The sequence below is a fragment of the Erinaceus europaeus genome, chromosome 11, assembly GCF_950295315.1.
Source record: "Erinaceus europaeus chromosome 11, mEriEur2.1, whole genome shotgun sequence".
Lineage (NCBI taxonomy): Eukaryota > Metazoa > Chordata > Mammalia > Eulipotyphla > Erinaceidae > Erinaceus > Erinaceus europaeus.
In genome coordinates this window covers 45,909,721-45,922,423 of record NC_080172.1, presented here as the reverse complement: position 1 = coordinate 45,922,423, position 12,703 = coordinate 45,909,721, and the positions used below count along the sequence as shown (strand labels likewise).

General features: G+C 38.3%; 1 protein-coding gene across 2 annotated transcripts in view; it reads right to left on the bottom strand.

The window, feature by feature from the left end:
• The window catches only part of LOC103128140 (Fc receptor-like protein 1), a 72,980-nt gene that overhangs the window by 7,131 nt on the left and 53,146 nt on the right, over positions 1–12,703 (bottom strand). The window contains exons 10-11 of one of the 2 annotated variants that reach the window (XR_009552504.1): positions 11,861–11,889; positions 7,941–9,129 (exon numbers count right to left, since the gene is read on the bottom strand). Coding sequence is in view for 1 of the 2 variants with exons in the window: in XM_060201436.1 (XP_060057419.1) it covers positions 9,058–9,129; positions 11,861–11,889 (101 nt within the window). In the remaining variant the exon portion in view is untranslated. Of the gene's footprint in view, positions 1–7,600; positions 9,130–11,860; positions 11,890–12,703 lie in introns of those variants that run through there. The other variant, XM_060201436.1, reaches the window with a different exon arrangement.

The following is a 12,703-nucleotide window of genomic DNA, read 5'->3' as shown; positions in this document are numbered from 1 at the left end:
GAGAAAGATAGGAAGAGAGAGAGAAATATCCAGACATCACTTTGGTACATGTACTACTAGGAATTGATATCAGGGTGTCCAGCTTGAGAGTCCTAATGCTTCTTTTTTAAGGGCTAATTTTTAAAAAATTTTATTTATAAAAAGGAAGCACTGACAAAAACATAGGATAAGAGGGGTATAATTCCACACAATTCCCAACACCAGAACTCCATATCCCATCCCATCCCCTGATAGCTCTCCTATTCTTTATTCCTCTGGTCATTGTGGGATGCAGAAGCTGGAAGGTCTGGTTTCTGTAATTGCTTCCCCACTAACCATGGGCATTGGCAGGTCGATCCATACTCCCAGCCTGTCTCTCTCTATCCCTAGTGGGGCAGGAGTCTGGGGAAGTGGGGCTCCAGGACACATTGGTGGGATTGTCAGCCCAGGGAAGTCTTTTTGACATCATGTTAGCATCTGGAACCTGGTGGCTGAAAAGAGAGTTCACATATGAAACCAAACAAATTGTTGACTAATCATGAACCTAAAGGCTGGAATAGTGCAGATGAAAAGTTGGGTGGTCTCCGTTTTGTAGACAGCTAGTAGGCGTATTTTAGTTATATTCCAAAGAGCCTGTGATTATACTAGCTTTTTAAAATTTTTCTCTGATCTTGAAACCTGATATGTAGGTGGACCCAAGTTATTGTCCAGGGAGATGATGTCATGGCTAGAAAAAGGACCAGAAACTTGGATCAGGGAAGAGAATACCTCCCAAATATGGGAAAGGTGTATAAATATTGTTGACTGTAAACCCCATTGATTTGATCTGATCTGGGGCCCATATTCAGTTTAGGAGCCTATGGTGACCTCTGCATCCCTGTATATTTGAGCTAATATTCTGTGATCATGAGTAGGAACATTCTAAGCTGCCCCAATTTCAGGACCCATCTTCCTCAGGTGGAACATAGAGTATGTTGCCTGTCCTCCCTTCAGAGGATGAAACATTTTCTACCGTTGTTGATCCATGTTGAGGGCAAGGTCCTATGGGTGCCCACAAAGGGATATTGTGTTGTTCCTGATATATATGACCAATAACAATGGAGAGAGGGATATATTCGAGGCCTAGGCTCATCATGTCTTTTTGGGACTCTCAGTACTCCCTGACTAGTGCCCAGATGATGGGGTGGCCTGATAGTGACTAAAAAGTCATTGTTAATGTATGCCACTTTCTTGCCCTTATTCAGCTTTTGCAGTCCTTACTTTGATCAGGTTAGCTTTGGAGTGAGTGAGGGAAGTGTCATAGGCGAGGAGGGTATCAAAGTCTAAGTAGACACTATTTTACTATGAACTTTATGGTATCTTTTTAGGTCTTTCTACTTGCTTGCTGCATATACTGACTCACTGCAGGCTATTCTTTATGCATTGTGCCATCTTTTGGACCACAGTTTTCACAAGTCTTACAAGCAGTTTGCTTCCTTCTGTGTGTGTGTGTTTTTTTTTTTTTTTTTGCGTGTGTGTGCGTGTATTTTGGGGGGAGGGGGTGGGGAGGAACAAGTTTATGTAAATCTTATCTCTAGACTCCACATATGAGTGAAACCATCTGCTGTTAGTTGTCTTTCATCTCTACTTATTTTGCTAAGCATAATCACCTCCAGTTCCATCCACTTTGTCCCAAAGGATACACTATCATCTGTTTTACTGCAGAATAGTATTCCATGGAATATATATATATACCATAACTTATTTAGCCAGTCATCTGATGATGAACATTTAGGCTGCTTCTTATCTTTGGCTACTGTAAACAATGTATCTATGAACATAGCTTCTATTGTGTTCCTGGTTCTATACTCAGCATCTCATTAAAAGTTGAAATTCCTTTGCTTCTTTTCATGTGGGATTCAGTAATTCTTGCAAGGAAGGATTGGCAAATTCCTTCAGTTTCTGAATGTTTAAAAATATCTTTATTTATTTAAATATAAAATAAAAATAATACTTGAAGAATAATTTATCAAGCTATAGAAATCATGGCTGACAACCTTTAATACTTTGAATATGTCATCCTACTCCTTCCTTTATTCTAGGATTTGTGATGAGAAATATGATAAAAGCTGCATGGTCCTGTATTTGTATGTGACTTTCTTCCTTTCTCCTGAACCCTGCAATATTTGTTTCTTTGTCCTTGGTTTTGGATAATTCCACAATGCTTTATCTTGGTGTGTGTCATTTTGGTTTCAAAAATTTACCTTCTTGGTTCACCTTCTTGGATGTCTATATCATGAACATTTTCTAAGGTATGGAAATTTTTCTGCTAAAATTTCTTTGAATAAGTTATCTGCTACTTTCTCTGTCTCTTCTTCAGGAATCCCAATAACTCGGATATTCACTTTTCTAGTGTAGTCTTCTATTTCATAGAGAAGTGCTTGATTATTTTATTAAAACTTTCCTGTCCAAGAGTTTTAAATCAACAGAGTATAATGGTTTATATTCTCTCCTCCTACTTCTGAGGCCTCTTACCTCAACATGAACTGTATTTGAAAAGTTCTTCAGGCCTTGCTATTCTGTTTATATATTTTTTCTGTACTTCATAATTATTTGTTGAAATTATCACTCAGTTCTCAAATATTGACTTCAGTTTCTTGAATTGATTTCATTAATGTTTTGAACTCCATCTTTATACTTTCCTCTCCCTCACCATTTCAATATTCAGTTTATGTCTTTCTTTTTCAAACAACAGTTTATTTTTTATTTTCATTTAATCATTGAATAGACAGAGAGAAATTGAGAGGGAATAGATAGAGAGGAGAGAGACAGAGAGACAGATACCTGCAGCCCAGCTTCACTACTTGTCAGGCTTTCCCTTTACAGGGGGACCAGGGGCTTGAACCTGGTTCCTTGTGCACTTAGTGTGTGTACTTAACCAGGTACACCACGACCTAGCCCCCAGCTCCTGTCTTTCTGTGGGTGAATCCTTCCAGTAAATTTTGTAGGTCTGTTACTACATTCTTTTTTTAATCAAGTTTTTTTTCTTTTTTATTTTCTTTAATCTTTTTATTTATTGGATAGAGACAGCCAGAACTCAAGAGGGAAGGAGAAGATAGGGACAGAGACAGAGAGACACATGCAGCACTGCTTCACCACTTGCAAAGCTTTCCCCTTGCAGGTGGGGACGAGGGCTTAAACCTGGGTCCTTGTACATTGTAACACACATGTTCAGCCAGGTGTGCTACCATCCATCCTCCATCTTTTGTTTTAAGCTTATTTATTTATTTTGATAGAGCAAAAAGAAATAGAGGGGGAGATAGAAAGGGAAAGAGACAGAGAGGTACCTGCAACACTGTTTCACATTCATGAAGCTTTCCCTCTGCAGGTGGGAACCAGGAGATGAACCTGGGTCCTTATGCATGGTTATATGTGTACTTAACCAGTTGTGTAACCACCTAGCCCCTGTTATTACATTCTTTGTCCCTCTTACTTCTGTTATGGTTGTATGATTTTCTGTCATGCTTTTATGCTTTCTTTAAGTTTGTTGAATTTTTCTTCAATTGAACTTTTCATTTTAGTAAGCATTATTAAGAATTAGCTTTCAGGGCTGGGATGTTGTAGACCTGGTTCAATGCACATGTTACAAAGCAAAATGACCCAGGTTCAACCCCCTGCCCTCACCTGCAGGGGTAAATCTTTTTGAGCAGTGAAGAAGTGCTGCAGGTGTCTGCTTCTAGCTGTGACCACAGAATGTGAGCTGAGACCTACAGGGAGCACAGGTTGCACATGCTCCTGTGATGAATATGAGACCCAGACAAATCAATGAGGTTTTCAGTTAACAATATTTATATAGTTTCCCCATATTTGGAAACTACTCTCTTCCCTGATGCAGCTTTCTAGCCCTTTCCCAACTATGACACCATCTCCCCAGGCAAGAACATAGGGTCCACCTGCATATTAGATGTCAGGCTCAGGCAGAAACTAGTGAAGTTATGGGGCCCATGGAATATAACTAAAATAGATCTACTAGCTTTTTCCTAAAATGGAGACCCTAAATTTTTATTTGCAATATTCTTGCCTTTAGTTTCATGATTGGTCAACAATTTGTTCTGCTTTGTATCTTAACTCTTTTTCATCCACTGGGTTACAGATGCTACCATAATGTCAGCCTGACTTCCTTGGGCAGATGACCTCACCAATGGGTCCTGGAGCTCCGCCTTCCCAGTTACCTTCCCCACTAGGGAAAGAGAGACAGGCTGGGAGTATGGATCAATCTGTCAGTGCCCATGTTCAGCAGGAAAGCAAATACAGAAGCCAGACCTTCCACCTTCTGTACCCCCATAATGACCTTGGGTCCATACTCCCAGAGGAGTAAAGAATAGGAAAGATATCAGGGGAGGGGATGGGATATGGAGGTCTGGTAGTGGGAAATGTGTGGAATCGTATCCCTCTAATAGTATGATCTTGTCAATATTTCCATTTTATAAATAATAATAATAATAATAATAATATACCCCTCACAGAGTCTGGGATGTGCAAGATGGGCCTGAGGATAAACACAATATTTCATTTGGCATCAGAGCAAAAAGAAAAGAAGAGGAAAGAAAAGAAAAAAAATATCTGAAGATCTGTAACACTAAAGCAAAAATTTCACAAAATAAAAATATTTTATCTGAATAAAATAAAATAGCATTAAGATAAAAAGTAAATTCCACCAGAAAGCCTCTTTGTCTGTAGCTATTTCCCTTTACCAGAGTAAGCCACCTCTGGCACGGAGGGGTGGTTTTGGAGAGGAGGTTGTAGAGGAAGAAAAAAAAAAAAACCTCAGCTAGTTCCAGCAAGGCCACTTCCAGATCTCCTTTGTCCTATTTAGCAGCCCATTGCCAGCTTATAGATAGGTTATACTATTTTGTGGAAATGTGACCATGTACCAATGTGGCAAAAAAAAAATCTTGTAAATCAACTTCTTCTCAATAAAGTGATATTGAGTTGGAAAAATATAAATGCATGAAAAAAAACTAAATAAAAGAAAATATCTTAAAAATAAAAAGTAAAATCAGACTATTAAATTAATAGCTAATGATTTATTTCTGCATGAAAATAAACTTATTGTACTACTTTTAAATTAAAAATAAAGAAGAAAGAAATACACATTCCAAAATATAAAAGGTCATGTTCTTACTGTAAATTAAATACATATGTGACAAATTGTGTGGATATGAAATAAAATTATGAAAGTAATAGGAATATAGAATAATTGCTTATAGTATAAAACAGAATCTAATAGAACAGGCCAGAAAAGTAATTCAGAAGCTAAAAAAAGAAAACTGAAACATTTATTTGCACATACTTAAATTCACTGTCTTTAAATTTTACTTCTTTTTAAAAATTGGAGTGAGAGAGCAGACAAAAGTTCCCATCACCAAAAAATGCAGAAAGCATTAAAAGGCAGAGAAATAGCACAGTGGGTTAAGCAACAGACTTCTATGCCTGAGGCACTAGTTGTTCTAAGTTCAGGCTCTGGTACCACCATAAGCCACAAATTAAGTGTTCTGGTTAAAGGAGAAAGAGAAAGAAAAGGAAGAAAAGGAAGAGGAGGGGGTCGGGCGGTAGCACAGCGGGTTGGGCGCACATGGTGCAAAGCGCAAGGACAGGCGTGAAGATCCCGGTTCAAACCCCTGGCTCCCCACTTGCAGGGGAGTCACTTCATAGGTGGTGAAGCAGGTTTACAGGTGTCTATCTTTCTCTCCCCTTCTCTCTATTCCCCTCCTCTTTCCATTTCTCTCTGTCCTATCTAACAATGACGACATCAATAACAACAACAGTAATAACAACAACAATAAAACAACAAGGGCAACAAAAGGAGGATAAAGTGGCCTCCAGGAGCAGTGGATTCATGGTGCAGTCACTGAACCCCAGCAATAAGTCTGGAGGCAAAAAAAAGAAAAGAAAAGAAAAGGAAGGGGAGGAGGAGAGAAAGGGAGGAAGAAGAGGAGAGAGAGGAAGGGGATGCATTGAGAGGGGGAGGGGGAAGAGGAGAGAAGAGGAATGGCAAAAGGAGAAGAGGAAAAAAGGGTTAGGGATAGGCTTTTACCAACTATGATACCATCTCCCCAGACAATAATGTGGGTCCACCTGCATATTAGATATCAGTTGAAGGTAAAACCTAGTAAAGTCATGGCCCTTTGGAATATACCTAAATTAGACGTACTAGTTTTTTTCAAAACGGAGACCCCAAATCTTCATCAGCAATATTCTTGTCTTTAGGTTCAAGATTAGTCAACAATTTGTTGTGCTTTATATCCTAACTCTTTTTCAGCCACCAGATTCCAGATGATACCATGATGCCAACCCGACTTCCTTGGACAGATGATCCTACCATGTGTCTTGGAACCCCACCTCCCCAGATCCCTGCCCCACTAGGGAAAGATAGAGACAGGCTGGGAGTATGGATCAACCTGCCAATGCCCATGTTCAGCAGAGAAGCAATTACAGAGGCCAGACCTTCTACATACTACACCCCACAATGATCCTGGGTCCATACTCACAGCAGGTTAAAGAATAGGGAAGCTATCAAGAGAGGGGACTGGACATGGATTTCTGGTGGTGGGCATTGTGTGGAAATGTACCCCTTTAATCCTATAGTATTATCAGTATTTCTATTTTATAAATAAATAAAAAGGAAAAAAAGGTGGGGTTCAGTTACATATCCAGTTGAGTGTGGATGTGAAAGACTAGGATTCAAATCTTTTGTGGTTGAAAGTTTCACAAGTGGTGGAGCAATGCTGCAGGTGTCTCTCCTGTCTATTTCCCTTTTGATGTCTTTCTCTATCAAATAAGTAGTGAGTTCCAGTGATAACCCTGATGGCAAAAAAGGAAATAAAAGAAGAGAAAGGAGAGAAAGGAAACATAATATCCAATAGTTTAGAGGAACATAAATGTAATGGGAGAAGAAATATATGAAGGAAAGTTCTGGGTAATGTAAATTTGTTATATCATAATAGCAGTTTGGCTTTCTTATTTACATGTGTATTTATCAAACTGATGGGATTTCATATGAATGACGGAACTTGTGCATTTCATTTATTGTAAATTATAGCTTAATAAATACACAAATGAAGTCATCAAATGGACAAAAGCAAGATGTAGAAAACTTACAGAGAACTACATATCCTAAGTACCTAAACATTTTCATGTGTACTTGTACAAAATTACACGGAGCTGAGGTTTAAAAAATACTGAATATTTTTGTAGTATCACTTATGGTATTAAGACTATAGGAAAGATTCTTTATATAAAACTCTTCTAATTTATAACAGCATATTATTGTTTTAAAATTAAAATAAATACTTCAACCCATATTGTAAAAAAGTTTGTGAATAAAAGAATAATTATTTTTAATTGTTTATTTATAAAAAGGAAATACTGACAAAACCATAGGATAAGAGTGGTACAACTCCACACAATTCCCACCACCAGAACTCCGTATCCCAACTCCTCCTTTGATAGCTTTCCTATTTTTTAACCCTCTGGGAGTATGGACCCAAGGTCATTGTGGGATGCAGAAGGTGGAAGAACTGGCTTCTGTAATTGCTTCCCTGCTGAACATGGGTATTGACAGGTTGATCCATACTCCCAGTCTGCCTCTCTCTTTTTCTAGTGGGGTGGATGGGGTTCTCAGGGAGCAGAGCTCCAGGACACATTGGTGGGGTTGTCTGTCCAGGGAAGTTTGGTTGGCATCATGCTAGCATCTGAAAGCTGGTGGCTGAAAAGAGAGTTAGCATATAAAGCCAAAGAAGGTATTGAGTAATCATGAACCTACTTTTGCATTCAGGTATATATTTTGCCCTGATTTATGGATACATGTAAATATATACCCTATCTCATGGGATCGGGTCTATATCTAGGTTTCGGGACTTTTTGGAGAAATGAACCACCTGGAATGGAATTAGAGAATCCTATGAAAGGAAAGGTCTCACCTGAGTAATGAGGAGGAAGGGATGACATTCCATGCCTGACTTCTCTGGATACAGTCTGAAGTGAAGCATACAGAGTGGTACTTGTTGTGTTGATTAGGTTGGGATCAGCAGATGCAATATCACTTGGCATGAATTGAGAGAGGCATGCAGGAAAATGAGCCCCACTCTAGAGGTTCCAGGACTGGGAAAATATAGGTTATATAGAGGAAGCATGATGTTCCTGCTGTCTTGGGGTTTAAGAAGGCAATAGATAGTTATTGCTATAATCATATTATTTGGCAATTGGGTTAACTTTGAAAAATACCTTTGTTAGGATTTGCTGTATCATACACAACATCACCATAATTTATGTCCTCTATTATTTGTATATGGCTGTGCCACCAGTTGCATCTGTTCTCCCTGGTCTAAGCTATAAAGCAACAATTATATCTATAGGTCTTCCAGAGGCTGCATTCAGAACTCTCAGTATAAAGAAGCCTAGGAAGATTACATTTCCCTAAAACTTCAGGGGCATCTAAATCCACCAAAGTATACAAAATACCACTAGAATTGAGTGTAGCTTTGTAGATTTGGTTTTAATTCCAATTTGATGACAATGACCCATCCACACCAATTGCATTCAGTTACATGTTTTATGTATAAAGAGAATGATTTACATATATAAATTGTACCACTGGAGTTCTATATTGCCTGAGCAATGACAACACTTGAGCAAAAACAATAAATACAGCCCTCTGTGAAGCAATCTTGTAAAATCACTGGCCTTGTCTTTGTGCACCCTTAAGCTTCTTTGCATCAAAACATGAAAATCCCTAGTTTTGATGTCATCTTGTGAAAAGAAGTTAGAATAAAACTCATCTGTGCACAAAAGAACTATCAGAAGCATGGTTCTAGAAACAAAGTCCTTCCCACTACTTTCTCCATGTTAGTTCTCCTGAACTATCTCTGCTGGACTTGTGCTAAATTCATCTCTTTAGTAGATTCAAGAATAATCTCAAGGAGAAAGCAATTGAATTAAATGGACTGGACAGCTAACTCCCTAGTACCTTTGAAGAACATATTGATTTTGCAGTATGGAGAAATGGATGGTTTCCAAAGAACGGAATCAGTCATAACTTCACATAGCATCTTCATAGTCTACATCTATACCATTTGCCTTCTTCAACCTTGCATAGATGGCTGCAGGGTCCTAAAGAAATTGACACAATTGAGACCACAGAAAGAAGATACACAGAACAGTTATCCTATAACTCCTCCTTCCCCAGAAAGCCTGGAGACATCCTGTTATGGCATATTACATGACACACAGAATGAAGTTTCTTGAAGCTATTAAGTGGACCCAACTATCTACTTCTGGATATTTAGCCAAATCATATGAAATTACTAATTTGATGATAATACTCTGAGCCTGGGAGAATAGCTCAACTAAGAGCATTAACTAAATAACTGAGCCCCCAGGTTCAACCCTGGACACTACCATATGCCATAGTTGATCAGTGTTCTGGTTTCTCCTCCCTTTCTCATATATAAAAAAATAAATAAATTTTGAAAATAAAAGAGTGAAAAGAAGGGAGTCAGGCAGTAGTGCAGCAGGTTAAGCACACATGGCAAGTGCAAGGACCAGCAAAGGATCCTGTTGACCCCCAGCTCCCCACCTGCAGGGGAGTCGCTTCACAGGCAGTGAAGCAGGTCTGCAGGTGTCTATCTTTCTCTCCCTCTGTCTTCCCACTCCTCTCTCCATTTCTCTCTGTCCTATCCAACAACAACAACAATAGTAACTACAACAATAAAACAAAAAGGGCAATGAAAGGGAATAAATAAAAAGGGAAAAATTTATTGAAGGGAGTCGGGCAGTAGCACAGCGGGTTAAGCGCAAGTGGTGCAAAGTGCAAGGACAAGTGTAAATCGGATCCTGGTTTGAGCCACCCCCCCCCCACCTGCAGGAGAGTCACTTCACAAGTGGTGAAGCAAGTCTGCAGGTGTCTATCTTTCTCTCCCCATCTCCATCTTCCCCTCGTCTCCATTTCTCTCTGTCCTATCCAACAATGATGACAACAATAATAATAACTACAACAATAAAACAAGGGCAACAAAAGGGAATAAATAAATATTTTTTTACAAAAGTGAAAAGAAATAAGACTGTTATGCTCACCACAGCACTATTAACAGTAATGAAGGTATAGGGACAGTCTATATGCTCATCAACATATACTCTGTGGAATATTGTAAAAAAGTGGTTGAAATCTTGCCTTTTGTGACAGCATGAATGAAACTTGAGGCAGAAAATGTGTGTGTGTGTGTGTGTATAATTATATTCCTGAAGTACATATATTTATATATTTTAAGACAATTATAATCAAGTATAAAGATAGAAACTGTAGTGTCTTGAAGACTGACTAAGCATTTTCAAAAAGTTTGTTGATGGGATGTTAGCTTGGCCCAAACCCACAAAGGCTTCTCTAATTCTTCGGAGCAGTTAAGTAATACTATGGGCTATCTATTATTAATTTTGAGCACATCAGAATTTGTGCTCAGGGCTGGTAAAAAAAAATAATTCATTTGAATAGTGTGGTGCTTTGCCATGCATACAACCTGGGTTAGATTCCCAACCCCCACTGAACTCTCTAACGGTCTCCCTCTGCCTCTCATTCTACCTTTCTGTCTCTATTTAAAAAACAAGAATCAGTATTCATAAACTAAATTTAATGACACTGAAGTTCACCAAGCATGTGAAATCTATCCTGAGAATCTAGCTGCATATCAGAGTTATCAAAATTGCAAATCACCTCCTGACCTGACACAAAGGCAGAGTTGGCATTTCTGTAACTTCTAAACATGTTTTCACCAGTAATGTTTTCAATTGTTCATGATTTATAAGTTCAGTCACTTTTAATGCTATAGATAGTCACTAACTAACTTCACTGGGTATTAACTTGGTTTCATTTAATTTTTTAATCTTTATTGGGTAGAGACAGCCAGATATTGAGAGAGAAGGGGCAGATAGAGAGGGAGAGAGACAGAGACACCTGCAGCCCTGCTTCACCACCCGTGAAACTTTTGCCCTGCAGGTGGAGTCCAGGGGCTCGAACCTAGGTCCTTATGATTTTTAACATGTGCGCTCAACCAGGTGTACCATCACCCAGCCCATTAACTTGGTTTTCTACAGGTTATTTGATGAGATTTACAGAACAAAGTAAGGTATGCATGGTTTGATGGTATGGTATTTTGAGACAAAAATGTTCAATAATTTAACTACTATCATCCATTGTGTAAGTAGACATACATCTGAGGCCATAGTACATGTGAGTACTAGACCTATGAGGTCACTTGGTAGAGGATATGTTTAAGCGCCTATGTTTAAGCACTGGCACCTTGTGGGAGAACCACACTGGGAAAGCCCCATGAATGGTAAAGCATTGTGTGACTGATGCTTCTCTTCTCTCTGTACCCTTCTTTTAATAAGTTAAAAATAAAAATATGTGTTGGGTAGTATCACATATGTATGAAGCCCAAGGCCTATTTACGTGGGGCACAGGAAAGAAGAAAATGGAAAAAAATATATGTAATTTTCTAAAAGTTCTCTGTACAGTGACACTGTAGCTATAATCAGTTTTTTAAAATCTTTGTGTGGCATAATAATGGAGAAAAAAGATAATTAACTCCTTTGTTTTCCCTAAGCAGTCATAATTTTCAAAGTTTGGCAACCAAAAGAGAGAAAGCAAATGAAAGAAAGAAAAACAGAGACACTAGTGGTCCAGGAGGTGGTGCTGTGGTTAAGGCACTAGACTTTCAAGCATGAGGTCCTGAGTTCAATCCCCGACAGCACATGTACCAGAGTGGTGTCTGGTTCTTTCTCTCCTCCTATCTTTCTTATTAATAGATAAGTAAAATCTTTAAAAAAAAAATAGACACTAACTCACCATATCTTCAATATGTGTCCTTGACGGTCCTTTTGTGGAGAAAAATATACATTACTGTAAATTTCTAATACTTAAGAGTTCACTAATTTCTCATCTGTTTATCATGGATTGAGCTCCATTAATAACTCTCTGTCTGCCTGATATAAATGTAACCCCTTTACAATAAAGATAAAAAATGGCAGCCTGGGTATTTGAGGATAAGCAAGTACTTCTTGAGATTAATTTCTCTATACATTTACAGGCCAACTGTGGATGGAATGGGACAACTGTACTCAAAGAGGGCAAGCAAAAACAAAACAAACAAAACAGAAGCAAGCAAACTGCTAAGACTTGTGAGAACTATGGTAGTTATCTTTGGGAGGTGTGATGATGAGACGACAGAATTTTGGTGGTGATATGGTGTGGAACTATACAATGAAATCTTATAGTCTTTTAACAAACTATTAATAATAAATAAAAAAAAATTAAAATAGGGGAAGCAAGAACCACAGCTCTAATGCTGCCAGTGATTGGGGAATAAGATCAATGGTAGGTTAGCTTCAACAAGTGGCTCTACTAAGGGCAGTTTCCAGACTAAAGGTCAGTCTCAATGGCCGTGATCACCAAGAGCAGGAGTGTTTAAAAAATAATAACATGCTGGCATATACAGCCCCTAAGTACCTTCTTTTTACTTTATTAATTTTAAATCTTTCTAAATTTTATTTATTCATTTATTTATTTATTTATTTATTTATTTTGATAGGATAGTGAGAAATTTGACAATGGAAGGGGAAAGGGAAAAAGAGACATACCATCAACACTACTTTGCTTTTTTGTGAAGCTACCCTCTTAGAGGAGAGGACT